This window comes from Sebastes umbrosus, chromosome 5 (assembly GCF_015220745.1).
Source record: "Sebastes umbrosus isolate fSebUmb1 chromosome 5, fSebUmb1.pri, whole genome shotgun sequence".
Classification (NCBI taxonomy): domain Eukaryota; kingdom Metazoa; phylum Chordata; class Actinopteri; order Perciformes; family Sebastidae; genus Sebastes; species Sebastes umbrosus.
In genome coordinates this window covers 17,024,901-17,052,899 of record NC_051273.1, presented here as the reverse complement: position 1 = coordinate 17,052,899, position 27,999 = coordinate 17,024,901, and the positions used below count along the sequence as shown (strand labels likewise).

The window sequence follows — 27,999 nt, the reverse complement described above, 5'->3', positions numbered from 1 at the left end:
ACTTTTTCTTCCACCACCTCGGTTTGAAGGTTGAAGTTGGGTCACAGCTCTGCGATCGTCTGCTCGGCCTGTATCTGACTTCCGTTTATCGATTAGTCCCGTCTTCATACACCGGAAGTGAGAGGAGGAGCCAGAAGTAAAGATGGTGGCCACCAGGAGAGGAGTCCGCGTGTTCTCTCCAACTAAAACAAACCCGGAGCCTCCGGCTGATGTCCAGGTTCGTTATGAAAGAGCTGATGTTGTTCTAAACCTGTAGATGTCCAGAGATCGTGTCGCTGAAGGGGAACGTTCAGTGTGAGGTTAAAGAGGTGATGAAGAGCTGACCGGTGTTCAGCTGATCAGACTCCACGTGTTCGACACGTTTCCTCTCGGAGTTTGTAAACGTGTCCATGTTTGGCGAAAACAAGAAAACAATTGAATACATAAAAGGATAAATGTTTAACAAACATTGAGGTCTTGTTTGGGTTGAGATCGTGTCGCCCAACTTCAATGCAGCTTTGATTGATAATGAGTTAAAGAACATGTGCTTCCTCACCATTTCACCTCTGCTAGGATGTTTTATCACGCATCAATCATAAACCACAGACTCCAAATTATACATCAGGTAAACTCCTTTTAATTGAGATAAAGTGTTCACCTTTTAATGCAAGAAAACAATTGAATAGATCAAAACGATCCCGTTCACACAATGTTTAATAAGCATGTAAGTCCTGTTTGGGTTGAGATCAGTGTGAGATCAGTGTCTAAACTGAATCATCACATGTGATTTTGCCACTGTTATGATCTTTTATCACGCATAAACACAAAACTACAAATTATACATCAGGTAAATTCCTTTTAATTGAGAGAAAGTGCTCACCTTTTAATGCCCTAATGAACACTAGCTGTGAGGTTTAAAGTCCTCCTCATTACTGATAAAGCACTTAATGACTCAGATTAGGAGTTATGGTGCAATATTCTGTAATTGTCTTATTGTAAACAAAACCAACAATTAGTTGATCCTGGTATCAAGTATTGTCTGTGTAACCAAAGATAACATAGCTTATTCCTCTGTGCTGTAGGGCTCCACTATAGTCCATATAATAGTAAAAACACTGATTTTCTTTTCATGTCAATACTTTATTTAGAAAGTTCAATAGTTGCATCAAGTAGGCTACATGTTCAGATTTTTCATGACAAAAAAAATTAGTAAATATGTTTCACAGTATAAAAATGATATACAAATAAAATAGATTATATAACAATTAAAATGTAAAGATAGGAAAAGATGTTGGATAAAAAGAAAAAATAATAATAATCAGGATCTGTTAAACAATTGGAATAAATTTGAAATGTCAATAGTTTTTGCCAATTTAGAATTTGAGTTTTACATTTTCAGTCTAAAATAAGTATCTTTAAAAGTGTAAAAGGAGGGTAGTCTTTTTAAGCCATATCATTTTATGGATATCATATTTTGCTATGATATTAATCAAGTTAATTATGTGAATTTCATCTGTCAAAAAAAAATACCTTTTAATCTTTGTTAGTGAGTAAAAACAGCGAGCCACACCTGCTTGCACTGGGTGACATTTTCCTTCATTAGCATGAACAGTGAGTGTATTTTATTTTGAGTCAATCCCACATAAACCGTCCTGCTGCCCCAAATACTAACTAGAGCACCAAATGTGGATTAATCCGCAGCTGAAAAGAGTCCCCAACAAAAGCACTACTTACTGCAGATTAGGTAATGTTTGAAGAACAAATACAGTGCCCTACATTTTTAGGAATGAAACTTTTTAAATATTAAACTATGCATTTTTACCCCTTATTAAATATGAATGTCTTTAGTAGAAGTGAAGGGGCTGGGAGCCACTGTGGAAGTCAGAAAGATTTGAGAGACACATTGTTGGTTTTGGTCTTTTTTTCGTGAAATTTGTTGACAATAAGAACAATTTAGACGTCATCTACCTTATCCTTTAGGATCGAGCCTGCTGTGGAACCAGCTGTACTAATAACTGTGTCTCATTTCTGCCACACAGGCCACTCCTTCCACAAGTCGAAGAACCAGGAGCACTGCTAGACAAGTAGAGAGCCCTACCCATCATGCCCTGGTGGAGACCAGCAGCCAGCTTGAAAACATCGAGGGACGACCCCAAGCATCTCCACCTACCTCCTTACTGAAAAGATGCACCAGGGCTGCCAGACTCCACAGTCCAGAGGAGTCATGCACACCCGTGGGCTCCGTCCACGAAGCGGACGTGTCAGACGTGGATTCCTGCTGCTCTGCGGTGTCCGACATGAAACCACGGATGACACGCACCGGAGGGAGGAGGAGACAGCCCGTCACATCAAGTCAGGAAGATGAGGAGATATCAGAGGTGGAGTCGTGCTCTTCTGCAGTATCTGCATCGAAAGCTAGCCAAAGCATCCGCCGGAGCACGAGGAGGAAACTGATTCCCGACCCGGCTCATGTCGAGGCGGGAGACGTCAAGGCCGACGAATCCCAGAGAGTCACCAGAAGCCAGAGAAAAAGTACTCGCATCAGATCATCTGCCAAACAACAAACGGAGGACTCGGAGCTCTCAGATGCTGACAGCTGCGTATCCAGCGTCTCAGGAGTTGGCACTTCTATGTCCACCGCCCGCAGATCTATGAGATCCAGAACACAAGCAGGTCCCATCCCCTTACACCTAGACGAAGCCTCGGAAGGCTCTAAATCCCCCACCCCAGCAACTCGAAGTAGCCGGGCAGTTAGAGGGAAGGCAGCTACTGTAGTCGTCAGCGAGCCCCAGTCTTGTGACTCTGAAGGGTTTGAGTCCGGGCCCACTTACAGTATGACGACTCGTAGACGGGGAAAGAGCCAATCCACAGGTCCCAAAGCCTTGGACTCGGACTCTGACCTGACTGACGTGCATTCTCCGATGGGCAGCCCCTGCACCACACGAAGCAGAGGAACCCCCTGCAGCAGCCGCACCGGCTCGGGGAGCAGCAGTCGAGGTGCTCGGGCCACCAGGAGCTCCATCAAGGGCTGTAGTATTGTTCTCGAAAAAGCTAGGGAGCCGGCTGAAGAGGACAAGTCACTAAATGATTCTAGATTAGAAAGTACAGTGATTGTGGAGGATGCAGACTGCACACTGGTGGAGGAAGATGAGAGCCAAGCGTTGGAAGAAGAACAGAAAGAAGTTGTGAATAGTACTGAGCTCACATCAAATGAGGCAGATACAGTGAGCGTGGAAAAGGGAGTAATTGTCATTTCAGAAGATGAGGAGGAGGAGGCTATTAGTGAACCTGCAGTGACTGTCAGACACCAGCAGGAGGAGCCGTGTGCTGAAAATAAGGACGGGGACATCACGGAGAAGGAGATGATGCCGGAAACAATCCCGCCATCAGAGCCGTTAAAGCCTTGCCCGTCAGTTACAGTAACATCACGTGAGAGTGCTCCTGAGATCACACCGGAGGCTGAAGAGAAGGATGAAGGAATGGAAGAGGCTGATGTGGACGCCCACACGTCACAGGGAGACGAGGGTGCTGTTGTGGAAACGGGGCCCAGTGAGGAGGAGGAGATGGAGGTCAGCACGTCGCACGGAGACGCTCAGCAGGTGGTCGAGGCACAAGTTGAGTCCATACAGGTGACATCCAGCCAGCAGCAAAACATCACAGTGGCTTCTGCCCCTGAACAGCAACCTAAAGACGTCATCGTCAAGAGTACAAAAGTAATCAGCCTGCTGGAGAGCAGCGAGGATGAAGATGAAGATGCTGAAGAGGAGGATGGGGAAGTTTCCGAAGAGGAGGAGGAGGAAACGGAGGATTTGGTGGCGGGGCCTTCCCAGAAGTGTGAAGCAGCAGCCTCATCATCAGTCGGTGGACTGTTTATGATTGACACGCGGCCCGGACAGGAGGCTGATGAAGAGTACTACAAGGAGAAGCCAACAGAGGAGGAGGAGGAGGAGAGAGTTGAGCAGGAGGAGCAAGATGAGGAGTTTGTGGATGAGGAGGGGGACGACGATGATGACGAAGATGCAGAAATCCTTTACTCGAGTAGAAATCCTCAGTTGTAAGTATATGATAGGCGGCAGCCTCAGATTGGTTCAGATTCACACGTACATAATGTTTTTCCTATATGTCAACAAATCCCATTAAAAGAATAGTGGGAAATGTCGAACTATTCCTTTAAAACACTACAACCTGGGATGTCATCAACGCTTCATTGACTTTTTGATTTTAAGCAGGGAAAGTAAATTTTAAAAAAAATATATACAGTTGGTCTATATCTCAGCATTTCATTCATTTCTGTGAAGAAAACTAAATGAAATTGTTATTTTTAAAGTTTGTATTATGATTTAAGATATAAACTTCACAGGATGAGGGCACGCTAAACACGCTGTTATTGTTATGTATTGAATATAATATGAAATAGCCATAAAATATGTCGCTTAGTCGGGGGTCGTCAGTTTACTGTGATACTAGAATGATGATAGAAAAGTGGTTCTTTAAGGAAAAAGGTTGGGAGCCACTGCTTTAAAAGACCACAATACTTTCTGCTCTTGTGGCACTCGGCCCATTTGCTCCTACCGAAGACACAAATCTTTTACAAACAAGTTACAAATATGTATTTTCTTCAGTGGAAGGAGTGGCCTGTGTGGCAGAACTAAGTCAAAGTCTGTAATAAATCTGGTTCCACAGCAAGACGGATCCCAAAGGACAGAGCTGGTGTTAATCTGTTTTTACTTATAGTCAACAAAATGTAAAAATGAAAAGACCAAAACCAACAACGTGTTAGTCCGTCTCTTAATTAGAGCTGCAACGATTAATCGATTAGTTGTCAACTATTAAATTAAAAATTGAATTGCCAAATATTTTAATAATCAACTAATCACTTTGAGTAATTAAAAAAAAAGTCTAGATTCTCTGATTCCAGTTTCTTAAATGTGAATATTTGCAGGTTTCTTTACTCCTCTATGACAGTGAACTGAATATCTTTGAGTTGTTGACACAACAAGACATTTGAGGACTTCATCTTGGGCTTTGGAAAACACTGATTGACATTTTTCACCATTTTCTGACATTTTATAGACCAAACAACTAATGAGAAAGTAATCAACAGATTAATCGGCAGTGAAAATAATCATTAGTTGCAGCTCTACTCTTAATAATACTCTTTCTGACTTTGGTTCTGGTCTTTTCTTTAGATTTGTTTATAGTAAAAAAAACATAGAATTTCACCTGAGGTTAAGAACTGAGCACGTACAGTATAGTCACATTTATTATTATTATATATTATCACTATAACTGTGCAGAGGTGAGAAATGACACATGACTGCTCTTCCTGAGGAATTTTCTCTGTGCTAATTTGTTTCAGGAAAGATATGTCCAGCCGTATTGACCCTGGCTTCAGAGTGAAGGAGCTCGGGGGTTTATACATCAATTTTGATGGCAGCAAATCAAAACCTGTCTCCAGTTCGCTGCAGAAACTAAAGGAAAAGAAGATCCAAGATGAGGTAAATAAATGATTGATTCTTGAAGGTGATCTGTGATGCAGAATGAATAATGAACTTTATAGTTATGCAAGGACGAGTAAATCCAATAACACCTGAGATGCTGTTATTCATGGTCTCTCTCTCTCTCCGGTTCTTTGTGACTTTGGCCTTTTATCTCTGAGTGGTGGGGTGTTTACTGAGTTTGGTGCTTTGCAGTGTTTCAGTTTTTTGTTGTTGCTGTCCACAGGTGATGAAGAAGAGTGTGATGGGACCAGACTTTGAAAAGAAGGATGCAGTGCCTCCCTACAGTGAATCCAAACAAGCATTGAAGTTGAAACGCAGAGTAAGTTTAACAAAGTTTGGTTTTGGTTTATAGATTCTCTGTACTACTATCTGCTAAAGTTGTATCATTTGTGGAAACAGTTATGATGACACATCCTACCCTAAATCACAAGAACATAAACATGTAGTCATCAATAATATACGGTACAGCAGCTTTTATTCAACACTTCAGCGGCTTCATGATGCTTTTTTAAATAATTGAAATCACTGTTTTTCTCAGGCGGAGAGGGAGAAATCAACAGGAGATGGTTGGTTTAATATGAAAGCCCCTGAGATCACTCAGGAGCTGAAAGGAGACCTCCAGGTCCTGAAGATGAGAGGCGCCATGGATCCCAAGAGGTTCTACAAGAAAAACGACAGAGACGGCTTCCCCAAATATTTTCAGGTCAGTAGAAATCCCGAGTCACCTGCTACTCAAACACCCTCTTCTTCAACAACAACAACAACAACAAGGCAATGTTCACATTTGTTTTCTTAAGAAACATGGTCATGACTGTTTAATTTTTTTAGTCCTGTCAAAGTTAACAAGATAATATTTATTTTAACGCCACTAATTTCTTTAACGCATTAACACAACATGCGATTTATAGGTTGTAACGGGCTCAGTTTTAAAGCTAGAAACCTGTGGAATCCATTGGTACCAACCATGTCATACTAGCTTGTAGTGAAGGAGGTTAATTAACGCTCCACACTTGCGCTAAATTTTGGCGAGGAAAAACTGGCATGGCCATTTTCAAAGGGGTCCCTTGACCTCTGACCTGAATCACACATTTTTTATCTGTTCAAAATGTACCTTAAAGGAAGATTTGTCAAGTATTTATTACTCTTATCAACATGGGAGTGGACGAATATGCTGCTTTATGTATATATTTATTATTGGAAATCAATTAACAACACAAAACAATGACTAATATTGTCCAGAAACCCTCACAGGTACTGCATTTAGCATAAAAATATGCTCAAATCATAACATGGCAAACTCGAGCTCAACAGGCAACAACACATTTTCATTTGCATATCTTAAGGTCAGAGGTCAAGAGGTCAATGGACCCCTTTGAAATGCCATGCCATTTTTTCCTCGCCTAAGTTTGGAGCGTTATTTAACCTCCTTCGCGAAAAGCTATGACATGGTTGGTACATGACATGATTTTTTAGTTTTTTTAGTTTCATATGATGCCAGTATCTTCACTCTAGCTTTAAAACTGAGCCCATTAAAACGATTTTGCGTGAACTTTGACAGCCCTAGTAATTACGTAACGCTGCTCCATTACTTCCCAAGCCTGTCTGCCATACTTACAGGAATTATGTTTATAGACTATCATCATCAAACTGTAGTGTGTTTGAGTGTAACCTTTATATGTGTATGTGATACAGGTTGGCACGGTGGTGGACAGCGCAGTCGACTTCTATCATTCCCGTGTTCCTAAGAAGGCGAGGAAGAGAACCATGGTGGAGGAGCTGCTATCTGATGCTGAGTTCAGACGGTAAGTTGAAATGAAAACAAAGACAAACACTTTCACTGAGTGTGGCTTTATTATGTCACAGTGATTCAACCATGAAATATAGACTGATGGTTTGACCAAATATTGACAGGTGAGGTGTTAGTGATGTGAGACAGACAAATCTATATACTGGGCACCGTATTTTTAAATCCATTATATCACAATATTTATGACGGCTATCAAAATACAGTATGTGACCATGATAAACATTTCTCATCAGGTTACAGAATGCACTGTAACACCACAGCTTGCTAACCTGTGTGGGTATATTAGTTTGCTCTGCAGTATATTGTCAGGAGTACATAGTACTGATGAGTGACAAATTGACAAAGCAGCTCTCTCTCTCTCTATATATATATCTCTCACTCTCTCTCTCACTTTATCACTCACTTTCTATCTATATCACTCTCTCTCCATTACTCTATCTCACTCTCCAGTATTCCATTACTGCAGACATATAAAATGTACTTTCCTCTCGTCTTACCAGGAACAACAAAAAGAAGTACCAGCAAATTGTTACAGAGAAAGCGGCACAAGGAGCTGGAAAGAGAAACAAGAAGAAGAGTAAATTCCATAAGAAGTAAATGTGAGGACTTGATGTGATGAACACTGACTGAGTGGCTTTTCATAGATGTGGATCTTATCAACTGCAGGAGGCGGGTTGTTGTCACATGATATAAAAAATAGTCATTGCTTTGTACAGTTACAAGAATAAAAGTGTACATGCTTATATTTACAACTAAAGCAGACATTTTTTAGTCAATGGACCTGTATCTTCTACACATTTTGCTGTAATCATAGTCTTTATAAATTTACATGCATCAAATGAACATTAAAATATTTTCTTGACTACTGCCAGTGTTTGTAAAGATAAATTAAACTAATCACATGAAATATCACCATCGTTGTCATTTATGATCAAAACAGAAACTAGTGTCAGGTGATCATTTCTACAGAATGATTTATACAGTCCAAATGCTGAGGTTAGTATATTATGTTATTTCAAATACATACAGTATAGCTCACATTTTTTTTAAAACTTAGAGGTATAATATGCAACATGTAAGACTGATAAAAAAATAATCCATCTCAATCATCATTTATGACCCACTAAAAGTGTGTTGTGGTGTCAGACACCGCCCTCTGCCTGTATTTGGGATGTTTCTGGGCGTCGGCAAAGAGCCTTTGGGCCCCACGTGGGTGTGTAAACCCAAAGCGCAAGAAGTCAACGACTGTTACCGGCAGAAGCCTAGGCGTGTGACACAGCGGCGGCATTTGACCACCTGAAAGGGCTGCACACCCTGCGCGCTGTTATTGGCTGGGGGTTGCACCCCCTCGTGGGGCCCAAAGACTGTTTGCATATGGAAGATTATATTGGACTTTAATAGTTGTAATCCACATGAGACAATCCACAGACGTGTACCATGATCCACAAACATGTGTTTTTGTGTTGTGTAGTCACATCCACAAAAATACAGGGCGATTTGCAAATCCGCATAACTGTAAACACATATTTTAATTCCACATAAAAATGTTATAGGTTTATGTAAAGTGATATATACGGGTTTGTACACGTGGAATAATATTTGCACATTTATGGATCGCTTCATGTCGGGTCTGTGGGTCATGACATTTGTAACTTCCCTTGTTTACATCATTTTGTCCAATTCGTACCGCAGCAGATCTGTAGAAACAATCTGTAAGTATGAGGTGCATTTACTAGCTACACCAGAAGGTGGTGACATTTCCTCACATGAGCTGACGGAAGTAAAGTCTGATGCTGCCCTGCCCAGTTTTTTGCTATTAAGCATATGATTTAGCAGCTAAATCATATCAAGGAGTTATAAATGTCATGTGGCCCACAAACCCACAGGAAGCAATCCACAAATGTGCAAATATCCGTCCACGTGTACAAATGGATATATAAATCACCTTACATGTAAACCTATAACATTTTTATGTGGAATTAAAATACGTGTTTACAGAGTAAGTTATGCGTATTTGCAAATCGCCCTGTATTTTTGTGGATGTGACTTTACACAACACAAATACAAAAATACAGGTTTGTGGATAGTGAAATATTTGTTGATAATGGTACATATTTGTGGATAGTCTTCTGTGAATTACAACTATTAAAGTTCAATAAAAACGTCCATAATTGCAGATGCCCAGAAGCATCCAGAGTAAAGTAAAATAAGAGAAAATACAGGCAGAGGGCAGGGTCTCTGCAGATGCAGACACCACTACACACTTCTAAAGGGGCATAAGTGATGATTGAGAGGTATTATTTTTGTTTCAGTCTGTACATTGTTTTTTAAGTTAATTCCTGCATATTACACCTTTAAAGTGTAACTACCCACTGCATCAAAGCAAGCCCGAAACTATGATGAGCACATTAAAAAAACAATATTTCAGTGTAACACTTTATATATAGGTGTGTGTGTCTGATTTTTACACTCACTGAATAATAACATTGTGAGGTTAAGAAGGTGCGTTAGTGTCTGTGTGTGCATCCACTCCTACAGACTTTGAATTTAAAGTATGCATTATGAGAGTGATTGGTTTACCAGTGAATAGCCTTTGTAGTGTAACCTCAGTTGTTTGGTCACCTTGTGTTTAGATGAGGAAGTTAAAGGTCAAAGGTCACTTAGTGGTCCCAGGTGGCTGTGTGTCTGCAGAATCCTCTTGACTCGGCGGTGGATCTGCTCGCAGTAGGATGGACTGGGCTGACTGTTCCGGAGCCTGAGGGGGGAAAAAAAGAAATGACACGTTAAAAACCCATAAACAACTTGATTAACTGAGTTAAGAGTCGAATATACATGCATGAACTTAGGCTGACATATAGCTTTGCATTAATAGGAAAAGATACTGTGATCATACAGGGTATATGCAGGAAATCAGAAGTTGAATTTATTACCTTTTATGATCTCTCTTTAACCATTTCAAGACCTCATCGCATCTTCGAGTTATAACCGGTTATATTAGGGACACACTTTAATAGGGCTGTGTATCAGCGAGAATCTGGCGATACGATACGTATCATGATACTTTCGACATGCAATACTATAACTTTTTTTTCGACATACTATGATTTTTTTCTACATACAATATGACTTTTTTTAGACATTGTATACTATGACTTTTCCAACATACTATTAGGGGTGTGACGATTCACTCAGCTCACGATACGGTATACGATATTGGGTTCACAATCTTGACTTTTAATACATTTTTTCGACATGCTATACTATGACTTTTTTCATTATGCTATATTATGACTTTTTTTCGACATACGATATGACATTTTTATGACTTGACATACTATGACTTTTTTTCGACATATACTGTGACTTGTTCGACATACTATACTATGACTTTTTTTTCCCTCTATTTTTGACATACTATACAAAACATTTTTTATTCTTTTTTCGACATACATTACTATGATTTTTTTCCCACATACTGACTTTATATATATATATACTTTTTTTTCAAAATGTTATATGACTTTTTTTTTTTTACTTTTTTTCGACATACTATACTATAGTTTTTTAATGACTTTTTCGACATACTATACCATGACTTTACGACTCTTTTGACATACTATGATTTTTTTTTCTACATACTATACTAAAACGTTTTTTGACATACCTCTACTATGACGTTTCTCCATGAAAATCTCCAACATACTATGCTATGACTTTTTTTCATGAAATTTTACGACATTCTATACTGACTTTTTTTTATTTATTTTTTTACTTTTTTTCGACATGCTATACTATGACTTTTTTGACATACTATGTATGTCATTCGACATGTCATAGTATAGCATGTCGAAAAAAAAGTCACAGTATAGCATGTCGGAAAAAAAGTAAAAAAAAGTCATAGTATCGTAAAAAAAAAAAATTCATATAGTATAGTCATACTATGACTTTTTTTTTTTTACATAAATAATATGACTTTTACTGTAGGGATGCGCATTACAAGCAAAAATACTATATCACTGTGAATTAGTGGATTATTTTTTCGAAAATCGCCACATACCACCTAACCCCTACCCCCACAGTAGCTGCTCCGTGGGGAGAGAGAGATACAGTGGGGGAAAACGACATGTAGTGTTGGCACATTTTCCCATTCAACGTTTATTTCAACCATATTGTTGGAACAGTGGAAAAGGCCAGTAGAAAGACAAACTAAGACGGTTTTGGTGAGTTTATTTTGTTTCTGTTGGGTTTGAATGATGATGTGTTTTGTTGCTGGAACAGCTGATCTACCTGCTGAAACTACGATGGGCATTTTATTCTATGAGACATTTGTGTGAAATTGTCACAATTAGCACCTAAATTCTTGAGTTATGGTCAAAAACATGTTTTGTGAGGTCACAGTGACTTTGACCTTTGACCACCAAAATCTAATTCGTTCATCCTTGAGTCCAAGTTAATGTTTGTGCCAGAAGTAATGAAATTCCCTCAAGGTGTTTCTGATATATCACTTTCACAAAGAATGGGATGAGATGTGAGGTCACAGTGACCTGACCTTTGACCACCAAAATCTAATCAGTTCATCCTTGAGTCTAAGAAATGCCTCCAGCCACGGCTTTTGCCGACACGGAGGCATAAAAAAGCTCCTAGTATAGCATGCCATAAACATGTCATATAAAAAGTCGTAGTGTAGTCTGTCATAAAAAAAGTCATAGTATAGTATGCCATAAAATGTCAAAAAAGTAATAGTTTAGTATGTAATAAAAAAAATGTTTTTATAAAAAAGTTATTGTATAGTATGACATAAAAAAAAGACTCTGTAGACACCCTGTCATATTAGGGCTGCAACTACAAAAACACTATAAGGGTCGAGACAAGGCATCAAATGATGAGTCTGAGGGGACGAAAAATGACTTCAATGATTAATTGATTATCAAAATCGCTCTAAATCGTATAACTTCCAAACAATGCCTGTCTTTTTTCAGGTTCTCACAGATATAACTTTTGTCCACTAGTCTGTGCTGTAACACAACACAAAATGTGAGAGTTGATGCAAAGATGAAACTACCAATACACAAATTCGACACACACTTAAGGTGTACTGTGTTCAATATACTTTTAAAATACTTTAAAATAAATGAGTGTTTCCTCTATCTAAATGTTCATTTTCCCCCTACATCCAACCTTTTGTGCAAAAAGTAATTTCACAATTGACAGAACCAACGGTGCATTTGAACTGGAGGCATAGATGTGCTTCATCAATACAATATAAATGTGTCGGCAAGTTGGCCACAGGCTGTTATGAAATCGTGCACTGACGGACAGACAGAAGTGAACAGTAATAAATGTCAGTATTGCCTCTCATCCCAGTCTATTTGTTGGGAGTGGAGGGGTGATGACTGTCTGACTGACTGGCTGGTGTCTTGTCCCGGCTCGCAGTGTGGGAATGGAAGCTTTTCATCTGTAATCAGATAAACTCGCTACCTGCTTCAAAAAGTCATCAAGGACAAATCATCCAGAGACATGAATAGACTGAGACTTCGGGGCTTAGGGAGCAAACGTTGCCACTGGCATCTGTCATTTTCTTTATAGATCAAAGATTCGTGGTAAGACGTGCCCCTCTCCCTGTCGGAGGGAATCTACAAAGGCCTGCTCTAATCTCCCACCCTGCAACTCCTGTCGCGTTTTCAATTGAGAGAAAAGTATCATTCATTTCCTACAATTTACTTTGCAGTTTAAGATTGTCTATTGATTTTAATGTTTACTTATGGACTGAGCAGAAAAGAAGGGGAAAGGAGAGCACAAACAAACAAAACGGAACATCGGTCCCATCGGTGTGTTCAACTCGCAGCTGCCGTGATCGATGACAAGGTCTCTCTGAATGTATTAAAGCGTGCATCGGGTCAAATGCATCAGACTCAAGCTGAAACACAAATCAATACCATTTTCCTCTTTTGTTTTCCCTTCTCTCTGCCTCCCCTTCTCAGTAATGAACAAACATGACAAGACATCAGCTTCTGTAATTTAAGAGGTGGAGGGGAAATCATACTGGCTGTCGAGTGTGATCAAAATTAAAGATTGGATGTGTATGAGCTCACGCACATACGCCCACACAAAGCAGCGGCAGTGTATGACTTACATCTCATGGGATTGCCATATATTTGTCGTATACTGTAATTGGAAACTCATACAGGTGCCTCTTTTGCTTTTAAGATCTTTTGAGCAAACACCAATGATTTACACAGATGGATCAGAATAAATTCAGGGCAAACACCACAAAAGAGGATTATGTTTTCTCCTGCTTTGGAGTGACTGAACAAAATCAGCTGGTTTTGTGGCCAGAACAGTCTCGCTAACCTGTTTGAGAGCCTCGTCAATCAAAAGTACAACCAGACACAAGAACAGTGTCTGTCACTGACAATAAAAATCTTACTCACTGTACACACAGTATATAGACATCTTTACATGTTTATACTTTACATAATCATCCAGTCCATGTACTGTATATCCATCCAGTATTTATTTATTATCTGTAATTATTTATTTATTATCATTTTTATTTCTTTATATTTGTATTGTTTACAACTTCCATAACACTTGACTTATATATAGACATTCTATTTTATTCTTATTTTACTGTTTGTCATTAGTGCATTTTTATATTATATTCACACCTATTTTTTCACTTCTCGTGTACATAACAGTCCTGTCTATTCCTCACCTTTATTTGTTCAGCTTTGTTGTCCTTGTCCCTAGCTGTTATTTCTATTTCTGTGTAAGTATATTGAGAGAGACGCATAAAACCGGAGTCAAATTCCTTGCATGTATGTACTTCGCAAATAAACCTGATTCAGATTTTAGGTTCTCAAGAATATTTTAGAAGTTAAGATCACATTTTATGGCGGATACATTGATAATCACTTTGCTGGCCTGCTGTTTGGTCATTATCTATTATTTTTTCGCGTTGAAGTGATTTCGATTTTAACATGTCCATTCATTTTTACAAACGTTTAAAAGATTTTAAAAAAATATTCAGGTATTTTCAAGGTCAGGTTGAGGGGAAGGGTTGCATTATGTAGAGAGCTTACCTTTCTCTGAGGGAATGGCTGAGATTCAGAGGACTTCTGGAGTTTGACACAGTCAGGGTGGACTGAGCTGAGGCAGCACCTCTCACAGGGCTTTTGGTCTTGGCCTCAAGTCTGGACGGTGTCTCTGGAGACGACTGGACCCTCATGGAACCCGTCTTCACCTGGAAGAGGCCACAGGACTGGGTTGGTATGGCTTTATAGTGACATGAACATTGATGTGACCAATATTTCATTACTTTACAACTCTTTGGTAGGCAGAATGAGACGATTAATTTGAATGAAAATAGTACATCAGAATCACTTCAAAATACTTTTCTAAGACCAAAATTGTTGGTCACAGTTGTGTGCCTATATCATTTGGTTAGTCTGGCTTGGAGTATGTGCACTTACAATGACATTGTGTCATTTGCTGGTTTGAAATGTTGTAATTAGACTTACTGTGGTTGTTCTTGGTCTGTAACTCCCCAGGAGAGAAGAATCTACAATGACAAAGACGAGTTAAAAAGTTTTATGAAAACAGAAAACTCCGCTTTTGGGCTGCATAACATCTATAGTGCTTCATTTAAATAAGAAATAGAGTTTATTCATTAAACAAACAGGTGCAAGTGAAAGTCACCCTACACTGAGTCAGCTGTAAACACACCCATGAGCAATATGTGTATACTTATTGTAGCTTTGCACCATTATTACACTGACGCCATTTTATCGTTGCTGATATCCTTAAACAAGCTCGACAATCTAAAAACATAAATGCAGTCCATTACTCATTTTGAAAGACTTCAGTATGTGCTATCATGAAGATGTAAACAAAGATGTAAAACCAGAAAGGAAAGCAGGCACATTTTCACAAGACAGCACAACCAATCCTGATATATCAGACCAATTATTAGCAAACATTTTTTTCTGCAGCAAGCAAGTATAGCATGGCCTGTATTAGTTTTTGCCTGTGAGCGTGAAAGCCTACCTGTGTGATCGGCTGTGAAGCTGACTGAGTGTCGATGCATGCTATCTTTCTGTGGAGAGGAGGAAGGAGTTCCCATCACAGAGGCATTACTGCAATGAGAGACCTGGAATAAAACAGAAAAAACAATCTGCCGTCAAACAATTATCATAAACTTAACATCGTTGTAGTTTGGATTCTGTCTACATAGAAAAGAACATGCACAGCCACGTTGTTTTGGCACTCAGTATTAGTGCCAAAGTAGTATTTCTTCTTCACTTTTTAAGCTAGGGTTGGTAATGTTCTTCAAAAATTTTTTTTTGTTGTATTTGTTGAATATCTCTTTACATCCCGACAGTAATCAATAAATCAAATGCTCGGACAAAAAAATAAGACAACAAAAGTATATGTCTGGACCGTGTATGGTCAGTCTGTGGATTTGTGGATAAATTGTTATACACAGTCAGTGGTCATGTCTATAATGTTAAATCCAGTGCTACATGTCCACCAGGTCCAGCGAGGACACTAGGGGATGCGCTGCTCCACTCGTTCAAGCAGTGACGTACCCTATCGTGGAATGCACATGATTGGTCCCTGTTTTTTTTTTGCTTGCCGTTTCAAACAAGAAACAACATGGCGGCCTGCCCGTAAACTTTCTGTTGTTCAGTCTAAACGATCCACCAAAATCTACTTCTGACATTTTAAGTGAGAAATAGGCTATGCCACTGCTGAATCTCGTTTCATTTCAGAACTAGATCGCCTAGTTTGACAGCTTGGTTCAAGATTTGTGAGCCGGACGCGTTGCGCTGGATGGGCTCATTTGCATAATGTTGAGATTTTTCAACTTTATGCAAATACAGACCCTCTCCAGCTCGCCGCAACAGTCCCACCATGCAGCAGGCGACAGCTTCTCCTGCTTTCCATAGGAAATGAATGGAAAGGGGAGATGGGAACCACTGACACAATTGGATAATTTTTTAAATCTAGTATACTCTTGCTAGCTTCTCAGCATTACCGACCCTAGCTTTAAGCAGTATACGGACACTGACAATCACACAATCTACCAACTTCAAATAAGAAATGACATGACAGGTTCGGTCTGCTGTATTGCGTAAATTAAATGAACAACAGAATACATTAATCACATTCACTCATTTCTTTTGTTTATGCAGAATAAAGGAAAACCTGCCAAAAACAGTGGCAGGTTACATCAGATGTTACATCATCTCAACCCCAAATAATCTCACCAAAATATCACAATAAGGCATTAAGTAAACAAAGACGAGATGTTTAGAGAATAACCACCTATCTCAAGGAACATAGGTGGGGAATGTGCTTCCCTCTACACAAACAAACAGGGAGTTGTTGAGGCTCAGATAATGCATTCACCATGGGGCTAAGCTACTTCATTAGGTATCTATTTGTTAATTGCAGCTTGACTCTCAATTACCAGGGTTAATTGTCGACAGAAGATTCCCCCAGGAAAACCAGAGCGGGAAAAACCCGCTCCTCTCTTTTAATAAAACGTCTGTTGTGTTCTCGTAAATTCCATTCATGTGTGTGTCAAAAACAAACAACTCTCTACCTAATCATTTCTTTTAATAACAGCATGTTAGTGGATTTTGATATTCATGCCTCAGGATTAAATTTGATGTAAATGAAGGAGCAGGAATACAGAGGGGAGCAGAGGGAGGGAGGCTGTGTTGTTCTTGTCCATCAACTGTATATTCCCCACGGCTATGTGATCACAAAATCACTCCCTTTTATATGCAAATGTTTCAAAGCAGTGATACGGCCATAATTAAAGTGTTAACAAATAACTGTGTACCAGCCTAAATTCAGGACGTGTGCTATTAAAGCACACTCAAGCCCCTCAGTGTGGATAATAGGCCGTATTACATGTGCACACAGTGAAACATTTCCATGACGTCAAAATCCATTAACGGCTCAGGTAAAAAGATTAACACTGCTCTCTTATTATGCCCTCCACTTAATCTGCCCACTAGATTATGTTAAATTTTGGGAAGCTCCCACTGAGGTTTGAACTACATCAATTCAGGATCCCATTAATTTTAACCCCTGTCCACTGAACACGTGTATTATTAGCATTAAACAAACCATCACATCACTTTTTTTTTGGCTGGACCGTAGAGGGCCGGCCCTACAAACTCAAAAGTCTGTCACTGAGTGAGTGAATAAGTTACACAATTGGTCGGTCGAGTGTTGGAGTGTCCTCATTGGCCGTTGGGGGAGTGCAGGGAGCAGTCCTTTATGCAAATGAGCCCGTCCAGCGCGCCGCGTACGGCTCACGAAACTTGGACCAAGCTGTCAAACTAGGCAATGTAGTTTTAAAATGAAACGTGATTGTGCAGTGGCATAGCCTATTTCTCGCTTAAAATGTTTTCAGAAGTAGATTTTGGTGGATTGTTTAGATCGAATAAGAGAAAGTTTACAAGCATGCCGTCATGTTGATTCCTGTTTGAAACAGCAAGCAGAAAACCAGGGACCAATCAGGTGCATTCGACAATAGGGTAAGTCACTGCTTGAATGGCCATTTGAGTGGAGCAGCGCGTCCCCCCTAGTGTCCTCGCCGGACCTGGTGGACATGTACTGCTTGATTCAACATGTCTATAATGTGAAACCACTGACCATTTGTATTATACACAGTCCAGCCATATACTCGGTTTTGTCCGAGTCTTGTTTGTCGAAAGCTTTCAGTTTGGTGGAATATATCTAATGTTACCAACCAAGAAGGGCGGCTGGCTCTCAGTCTCCTTCCTGAAGTGGTGAGGCCCCAGCTGGAGATGGCTGAGCCTCTGCCTGGCGTCCTCTGAAAGCTGGCACATCTTGCGGTGGGTGTAAGGGGACAAGGCTCGTGTCCTTGAGGAAACTGTGGGCTGCTGGTAGCCAGAGTGTAAAGAACCTCTAGGAGAAGCTGGTTTTCTCTCCTTCTTGTTTTTCCGGGGACTCCGGCCAGATGGGGATGAAGAAGGGGAGCGTCTGGATGTGGAGGACGGTGCAGAGTTCGTAATCCCAGTCTCAACATTTAGCCTTTCCTTCCCATCTTTCCAAGACGCACGGTTCGCATCATCTTTTTGGGAAAAATGCCCTCTGGATGGCGAAGACGTTTTGGCTGACCTCTGTCTGGATGGGGTTAAAGAGGGCCTCACTGGAGAAGGAGAGCGAGTCTGGGGGTGCAGGGACAGAATATGAGAGTGAGAGAGAGAAAGAAAAATGTTGATATGTTGTTCTAACATGTCAAACTAGCCTCCCGGGTCTCCATTTTGAGGTGACACATAACATCTGTCTCAGCAGTTTGGATTTCCACAATGTTCCTTTACACAAGCGTCAGCCATTTTAGCCATTAAGGCAGCTGCTCTCACTCTCGACACAGACTTGTTCTCCCTGGACAGAACCATTAAACCATTAGCTAAATCATTCAGCTTAAGTGTTACAACAACAACAGCTCTCGCAGTCGGCACTGCCATGGAGACAACCTCTGCAGAATTACTTCAATAACTCTAATGGCCACTAACATCATTCTGCGATGCAATATCCCACTTCCTGCGGGTAATGCCAACCGGGGATAAATAAGTTAAGATAAAATGTTAATTGCATTTGATAGCCATCTCCAGTCTAATATGATAAAGAGGCATTACCTGGCTGTAAAACAAAGATAATCTAAATGCTAATTAGGGAAATCACACAACATTTAAACTATTTTAAGAGGAACTAAAAGATGAATAAATCCTCATTGAGGTTGCCATTTGAGATTCGTCTGATTTAATAAAATTAAGCAAAGTATGCTTCCCACATCTACCACCATCTGACTTCTTTCAGCTCTGTTCTTCGCTGGATGGCCACAGAGTCAGTCAGTTTTCCTGTCACCGACTGATGAGCAGCTGCTATTTACACTACTGGAAAGCAGTGCTTTGAGCTAAATGCTAATTTCAAGATGCTAACCACTGGGGATGCACCGATCTGACTTTTTCAGTCTGGATACCGATACCGATACCTGGGCTTTGGGTATCAGCTGATACAGACTACCGATCCGATACCGCTGTTTAATTAATAAGCTGAATGCCTCACTGTGTGGAAGTGACTGGGATCATTCTTTTATGTGTAAGGCAACATCAGACGTGACTTAAACATTGCTTTCCTAACTTTATAAAACAAAATGTAAAAAATAAATACGTAGATATAAATTTACTGAATTGTTATTTATTATTAAAACAATAAATTTGTCACCAGCAACTTGTTAAAAAAAATCCTCAAAATTAACAGGAATTACAATTAAAGTGTAAACCATTTTAACGTAGCAAAAAATTGGTAAAAACTTAAACAGAAATTAAAAAATGTCAGTATATAGTACATAAACATAGAATTGAATAGATCGGCGTCACCGATATCCGATCCAGCCATTTAAGTCTGTATCTGCCCGATGTCCGATATTGGTGCATCCGCAGATGCTAAGCAGGTGTAAACTTTACCATGACCACCACTGTTGACACATTTCACTGGAAAAAATTTGACCTCCTGGTGGCGCAAAAAGAAAAGTCAGGGGATCACCAAAGTCGTTGGGATGAATCCTCTGGGAACCCTGGATGTCACGGCAATCCATCTGACAATTGTTGAGATATTTTAGTCTGCACCAAAGTGGTGGGCTGACAGGCTGACAGACGGACTGGCCAAAATTGCCTCCCCTAGCTTCTACTATGGCTAAAAGTGACTTTTGCATTAAAAAAAAATGGTATTTAAATGAGAATGACAACAATTAACAAAAGATTAGAGCACCATCAAATCTGCAAAAAAAGACATTGCTGAAAATTGAGTGTGTATTCATCACTCAGCTTCAGAGGTTTCGTGGAAGTTGCTATCACTCTAAATCTCTATTAAAACAGGACAAGGTTTGTCAGCTGGGCGGGCAGGCAGGCAGTCAGGGAAATGCCTATGCTGAGGAGCCATTAGGAGAGAGAAAATGGAGAAATTCTACTGTCTGACAGCCACAGCGGTGCTCTGATCCAGACATCCCCTGAGGGGCCAGGAGAACACTCTGACAATCTGCTTCGCTGTCAATGACATCCCATTTAAACAAATAGCTTAGCTTAGGTTACTGCACCTGGGAAATGCATGGGAGTGTTTTTGGCACAACATGCCAACCGCTGTGTGATGGATCATATGTTATAAACAGGACTGTTTGTGAAAGATTTTCATTCTCACTGTTTTTTTTTTAATGTAACACTGTTTTTCAGTCTAGATATGGAGCTTTATCCGACCCTCCCAGTATCCATCTTCTGAGATTAACTCTGCAGAGTCACACAAGACCATCAAGGAGTTCAGATACAATTTTATGTAGGGCTACAACTAAGGATTATTTTCTTTATCAATTAATCTACCAGTGATTTATTTCAATTAATCATTTGTAAAACAAGTGAAATTTTTTGTCTTACTAAAGTGCTGTCCACACCAAGGACAATAACTATAAATATATGATTTAAAAAACAGTTCTAACTCAAGTGGATGGCGGAGTCCACACCAAAAATAACGACAACAAGCGGATGAGAACATGTCCTAAAAAAAAACTTGGGAAGAAATGGAGGAAGAGAGAAAAGAGTCAGAATTCTTCCAAAAGTGAAATGTGATTTTACGCAGCTGAGCACAGTTACCCTTTAAAATCCACAAGGACACAGCGGCAGAGAAACAGCTGACCCTCATCTTGGATATTTAATGTAAAAAACTGACTGACTGACTGGTTCTATGACAAACATTGTGTAAACTCCCAGCTAGTCAGAGATGTGAGAGAGGCCTCTCTATCAGCATCACAGATCTGCCTCTCCGTAATTACATTCACAAGGAGAGAACAGATACCCTTGAAACACTGCCAGTATGGATAGATAGATGCAGTAGCCATGGCAACAATAGAAGGTGGGTATGTATGGTGGAAACAGACAAATCTGATGGCGAGCGATAGCACTCATTAGAACCCTCGAGAGATGAGTCGTCACTGTTCTAGCTTTGGTCAACACTTGTACACAGCGATGCTGAGTATGAAGCTGTGATGTGTTCAGACTCAAAACATTCTGAACTGACACGCAGGTTGATAAACGCGCTGTTTACTTGACTCATGAGTGGCACTTTGATGGATTTTAACTGTTCAAATTTTGACTAAGCTAGTCTGAAAGGCCGTGAACACACAACAATATAAAAGACAGTCTTCTTCTAAAGTGTTTTACAAATCAACAACAGACATAAATCAGATAAACCAAAAGCAGACAAAAGGTACAACAAATTTGAAAAACTGGCCACAGTGTGTGTGTGTGTGTGTGTGTGTGGGGGGGGAGACCTATGAGATGTAATAAACATACTTACAGGCGAGGCATGCCAGCTGTCTCTCCCATCACTCTCTTCTATGACTGATGTTGTGGCAAACTCAACTTTGGGGTAGATTCCCTAGAGGGGCAGGGACAATAGGAACAAACACCTTTAACAGGGAGATGAAGACAAAACGCACAGATAACAGCACTGCTTGGAACACCAATTTACAATCACATATCTTCAATCTATGCCTGGCTTGAGAAAAACAAATTGCAGAAGAGAGAAAGGCTCCAGTGATGTTTAAATAATATGGCATTTGGAAAGAGACATCTAAATTGCTAGGTAGGCCTCAAAACACAAACACATAAAAGCAGCGGTGAGGGGAATGGTGTTTAAAGACATTTAAATATGCCAGCTAGTGCCTCGGAGGACAAGGGGAGGATAGAAAAGCAACCCGCAGGAGGTAGGGAGAGAAGAGCGATGATATAAGAAGAGGAGGCCGCAAAAGCAAAAATGACAATATGGAGAGTGAAAAGACAGGAAGTCTGTATAGCAAAGACAGTCAATAGCTCTATATGGAAAATGCTGTTTTCTGAATACATTACTTCGCTTTGTCTAAGACAAGATGGTGCATTGGAGCTTATCTTGGTATTGTACCTTACTGTCATGTGCACAGACATATGAGCCGCAAAGATTAGGAGGAGACTCACTGAAAGAAAGCAAAAACCTTCTCCAGTTTATGAATGATACATGTAATAATAATGGTGTCAATCAAGCCAGATCGCATCGCGAGCACAATGTGGGGTCGCTGTGCAACAACGTTTAAACGCATCAACTGACATCCCTCCTTTAAATAATTCAGCAGTGTGCAGCAGCTCAGGTACCTTTACAAGCATTAAATACATGTGATACACCTGGGCCCATACTTATGAGACTGATAAAAGTAACATTTTGGTCTTAAGTGAAAGATTTAAAAAAAAAAAGCTATCAAATATCTTACGACTTGAAAATGGTCTTAAATTTAGGAGCGCTCCAGGGGTCTCTTAAATTGGTAGAAGAGTAGATCTTAGATGACTGCAGGCGAGCTCACATCTGTTTTCTGTGCGACTGTACAAAACATCATTGGTCACGGTGAGTAATACGTTAGCTGAAGCAGTAGTGTTAGTTGGTTATTTGCATTTGATTTGAACATCTGATAGGATGTCACAGCACAAATTCTTTTTTTTGCATTCATCAGGGTGTAAACAAGAAGAATAAACAAACACTTTCCCTGCATCTTTATTGGCCGCACTTGTCAATGTGTGGCACTAAATTCTATTATGATTTCTATTATACACACATTAAAAACACATTCGATTGTTGTTAATTTAACATGTTAATTACTAAAGGACCTATTAAGGATTTCACAAAAAATAATTAACGTTTTTAAAACTTTAAGTTTCTGCAGAATGACATACCACTCAACTGTAAGGATTTTTAAAGAATGTAGAATATGGCAGATGTATAGACTGTATATAAGAAGTGGGCATAGTCACCGAGACATCACCCATTGGTTTGTGGACATTTTGAAGCCTCGAGTTCAGCATTTTGGTACAACCAAAGTACAACCGAACGCTGAATAATACATTTTTAGGCGACCAAAAAGGTTATAATTAACCTTAATGAACTGAAAACACTGTGAAAGGGTTGAAGTTGTAAGACTAAAACACGGACAACGCCCAGACCGGACAACACCGTGGTAGCGACCTGTCAATCACAACGTAGCCACGCCCTAAAGCATAACCTGCCTAATGGTATATTTGACCCTATATTGGACCATAATTTACTAAATGAACATCATGCTGTATTGAAGAAGACTTGAAAGTAGCGATTGAGACCATAAACTCATGAACTCATGTTTATAATGTTTACTGAGGCAATAAATCAAGTGAGAAGTAGGGTCATTTTTTATAGATTTCTATAAAATCTGACTTTTTTTTGTAACCAGAGGAGTCGCCCCCTGCTGGCTATTAGAATGAAAGTTTAAGGCACTTCTGCATTGGCTTCACTTTTCAGAAAAGGAGTTCGCCGCTTGGGAAATGTGGGGTAAAATCCATAGCACTAATTGGCTATTCCTTCTCTAAGCATACGTGTGATCAATCATGTGATCACTTGAGAGCTGCTCTTAGTTACTTTTCCACTTCACTGTAAGGAGGAATAAGAGTCACTTGATTAATGTGCTCTAATTGTTGGTCACACTCAGCAAAAAACTTGTTTACTCCTATGTTGAGAACATTCTTCCATGCAACTCTTATAAGTTTGAAGAATAAGGGCACAGGTGTTGGAAGGAGGGTTGATAAATAAATAAAAGTGATGGATGGAAAGCTGCTTACAGGAAAGGAGGAGGATCTCTTCATCAGTATATCTCTCTCTGCAGCTCTTTCTCTGGAGCTCAGTCTGGGACCGGGGTACAGGAAGTCTCTGCTGCTCTCCTCCATTGTGGCGAGGATCTCACCCTCTAAAAATCCCACAGACAAGACAGGAAACAGGAACACACACACATACACACAATCAAAGTTAGAGATCCTGTTTTTGCAGAGTAATGACTAGATACAGTGGGGACTTAAAATGCCCATATGGCATCATCAAAAAGCATACCTGGAGGCACCAACTGAATCAGCTCAAAATATGTTGTGTCAGCTAAGAGGAAGGAAAGCACAAATAGATTGTGAGCTAATGATCAGTATCACAGCTAATAGCCTATAAGCTTGCATAGCAGAGAATTCAGGGCTAAGAGACGAGGAGGCAAATCCCAGACGGCCGTTTACCTTCCAGGAGGTCAGCTACATCAGCAGGGTCAACAACGCCGGGGAAAGTCTGGTAAAACAGAGTACAGACAAAGCAAATCAATACTTATAACAAGATGAGGCAGACAGCCCGGTATCTAACTCCTCCACTCTCCCTAGGGAAAGGATGGCCTCTTTTATCTGGAGTTGGGGCAGTAATGTTCAAATTGGAGGGCTGTGAGTTTGGATCCTAAGACTTAAAAAAGAAGCCAGTAAAAGCCTGCAGTGTATGCAAGAGAAGAAGTCATAAAACGGCTAGGAACAAATAAAGAGAAAACAACTGCTAGGATGGATGGAAGTACAATGAATAGGTATAAGTAGGAGCCAACGTAAAGTCTGAGATTTGACCTGAAGACATATATGATATGCATCCCTTTTTGATATTGGAGAAATATGCACTAGTCGTCCCACCATTTCTCTCGCTAAAAATCGGACAAAAATAGCCACAGACATACTGTATGGTAATTCTACATTTTGTGTCTAAGTAATAGATGCAGCATAGTTATAATTCTCACCTTGACAAACATCATTTTGTGGTGGAAGAGTAAAGGGAACGTAGGTGATAAACAGGGAGTCTTCCTGTACTGGCCCAGGATGCACACACTGAGGTAGATGCGGTTGTTTTTAGTCAGGAGCACTCCTGGACATGTGACCTGCACACAAACAGTGTAATTGAGTGACTACAGTGACAGGTCAGGCAATCTGATGTTTTTGTATGTATCCCTTATTGGCAGATTTATTTCTGTCTTTCACAAAAAAGAGCCTCTCCTCGCACAACAAAGATATTAGGGCTGTCTGGAATACTATTTTTTGGAATTCGATGCTTCAGTGAGAAATATTTGAAGGTATTTGAAGCTTCGCGGCATGGCAGGCGGACATGTTCTTCTGTCTGTCTGTCTCCATCTCCCCCCTTTCAGTGCCGCTGCTGCACTACTGTACACACATGCACCTCTACACACAACAAACAGCAATATCCATCAGAGAATAACTAATAATAATTAATAATGCGGGAATATTCCTTATTTCATGGGCTATTTGGGGATTTACACATTATTACATATTTGTATATAAAAAAATAATAATTGAACCCAGTCCTCGTCATAGCATACATGATAACAACATAAATAAGTGCTGTAGCATCAGCGTGCTCAAAATCTATTCAGAAAATCAGCTGTGCGAACCACAGGTGTGCAATCCTCTGAGGAAGTATCCATATCAGTAGGACTTTTTTTACTGCTACCAAAGATTGTTTTTAAACCTGCAAAAATAATTAAGTTTAATTACTTTGATACACCAAGTAGAAATGAGATCAAATCAGCTTCCAGCTGAGCCACAGGTGCTGCACACTGAAGGAAACAACATTTACATATCCCTGAGCTCCAAGTGGTTGTAAGTTAAATGTGCTTTAAAGACATTTTAACCAGATGCCTCAATATTTATAGCATACTGTGTGTTCAAGGTTTTTTTTCAGTTGATTAGACCTCTGCTCAGGTTGAAGGTAGATGGAGCTATGATGGGAGGAGAATTGAAGGAGAATTCATAGTGATTTAAAGGTTGCTGACCCCTGCACTAGTCAGTACTAAAAATAGGTATAATCAGCCAGATTAATAGGCCCTTTTCACAGCAACCATTTTGACATGCAATTGCAGGGTAAACACAGGTGTAATTGATAAAATTAATTATGGTCCCGTTCTATTTAGTGTCACAGCCATTCCAGTGAGCCAGCATGCATAATATCCACACCCATAGCCCATCTGAATGGAACAGGGCATATACTGTATAATTAATGTTGTTAATCACACCTGTGTTCACCCTGTGTTTTGACATGTCAAAATGGCTGCTGTAAACACGACCTATTGAAAACACCTGTGTGGGTGTTCAGAGGCTTTAAAGGTCCCATATTGTAAAAAGTGAGATTTTCATGTTTTTTATATTATAAAACAGATTTAAGTGCTTCATAAATACTGTTAAACTATCAAAATGCTCAATATACGGAGAAATACAGACAACCCGTATTCAGAAATTGTGCGTTTGAAACAAGCAGTTTGGATTTCTGTCCATTTGTGATGTCACAAATATACAATATTTGGACCATTACACGGTTTTAAGCGTAAACATTCTAAATGTGTCCTAGGTTATTTCCTGTTGCAGAGTATGTAAATAACATCAGCTGACAGGAAGTGAACATGGACTCAAACTGTTGCCTAACAACGCAATTCCATTGCAACTATATTCATACATCTGCACTATATTCACTTTTTTAATGGTCGTGTATCACAGCTGTTACCCTGCACTATATTCAGTTTAAGCAGTTTTCTTCATCTCCATGTATTTTTATATCTGGTATATTTTTTTGTACTTTGTACTACTAACCTTTTTACTAACATGTTTTGCACTATGGAACTGTGATGCTGGAAACTTGAATTTCCTTCGGGATCAATCAAGTTACTATTTATCTATTTAGTGTCACAGCCATCCCAGTGAGCCAGCATGCACAATACCCACACCCATAGCCCATCTAAATGGAAAAGGGCATATACTGTATAATTAATGTTGTTAATCACACCTGTGTTTACCCTGCAATGACATGTGAAAATGGCTGCTGTAAAAACGACCTATTGAAAACATCTGTGTGGGTGTTCAGAGGCTTTAAAGGTCCCATATTGTAAAAAGTGAGATTTTTATGTCTTTTATATTATAAAACAGGTTTAAGTGCTTCATAAATAGTGGAAAGTAACTAAGTACATTTACTCAAGTACTGTACTTAAGTACAATTTTTAGGTACTTGTACTTTACTTGAGTATTTCCATGTTCTGATACTTCTACTCCACTACATCTCAGAGGGAAATATTGTACTTTTTACTCCACTACATTGATTTAATAACTTTACACATTCAGATTATTAATACAAAATATAATTAAGAAATAAATTATGTATTATTATAGATTATAGAACCAGCAGTATATAAAGTCATTAAAATAAGCTCCACTTTAACCAGCTGCAACATTAAAGTGATGAACATATTAATGCATTAATAAGTATAATTCACTGAATATTTAGCTGGCTGGTTAGCCAGGATATTGTTTTAAACAACTACCATGATATCATCTATAAAGGTTTATATTCATATCAAAGTGGGTCAAACTGGTATAAAGGATTTATGTTACTAAGTCGCAGCATGCTCTACAATATTCATGATGCTCAGGAGGATTTAGGAAAAGACATTTCTAGTGCCCTAAGTGAGTTAGTTAGTTTAGCTAGCTACATGTTAAGTTACAGCTAAGGGCTAGTTGGGATCATTAAGGAGGATGTTAGCTAGCTGTGTTGAGTGTTTATAGTAAAGGAGCAGCGTCAGGACGCACTTACTGACTGGATGTCCAGGTACACGGTGCATTTCAGAGACTTTTGATGCATTTTAGAGGAGGAAAGCTTCTTCTTCTTCTTCCTTGTAGCCATTCATCCAACTTTATTCAAACTCCGTCGTCATAGCAGCCAAACAGCAACAGCAACAGTCACAGAGCAGAGCGGATGTGCAGTCATGTGACCAGG

The 27,999-nt window shown here is 39.7% G+C and overlaps 2 protein-coding genes across 4 annotated transcripts; one reads left to right on the top strand and one right to left on the bottom strand.

Moving 5' to 3' along the window:
- The first annotated feature begins 70 nt into the window (after window positions 1-70).
- dnttip2 (deoxynucleotidyltransferase, terminal, interacting protein 2) lies at window positions 71-8,199 on the top strand. The gene is made up of 7 exons (XM_037769969.1): window positions 71-217; window positions 2,019-4,033; window positions 5,339-5,477; window positions 5,704-5,799; window positions 6,019-6,183; window positions 7,173-7,282; window positions 7,788-8,199. Exons 1-7 carry the CDS (start codon window positions 143-145, stop codon window positions 7,882-7,884), a joined length of 2,697 nt encoding a protein of 898 aa, XP_037625897.1. The 5' UTR covers window positions 71-142; the 3' UTR covers window positions 7,885-8,199.
- On the bottom strand, window positions 7,313-27,995 carry spata6 (spermatogenesis associated 6). Of its 3 annotated transcripts, none has more exons than XR_005206946.1 (12): window positions 27,817-27,995; window positions 24,965-25,102; window positions 24,432-24,480; window positions 24,262-24,303; window positions 23,997-24,121; window positions 21,679-21,759; window positions 18,057-18,497; window positions 15,334-15,436; window positions 14,808-14,848; window positions 14,370-14,530; window positions 9,868-10,042; window positions 7,313-7,840 (listed from the first exon to the last, which is right to left on the bottom strand). XR_005206946.1 is itself a non-coding variant. In XM_037769970.1 (12 exons), the coding sequence occupies exons 1-11, from the start codon at window positions 27,904-27,906 to the stop codon at window positions 9,937-9,939; spliced, it is 1,377 nt and encodes a 458-aa protein (XP_037625898.1). In that variant the 5' UTR covers window positions 27,907-27,995; the 3' UTR covers window positions 7,313-7,840; window positions 9,910-9,936. The 3 variants fall into 3 exon arrangements, 2 of the variants coding, with proteins under 2 accessions (XP_037625898.1, XP_037625899.1); XM_037769970.1 differs by having other exon boundaries at window positions 9,910-10,042; XM_037769971.1 differs by having other exon boundaries at window positions 9,910-10,042; window positions 27,813-27,962.
- Window positions 27,996-27,999: the final 4 nt, after the last annotated feature.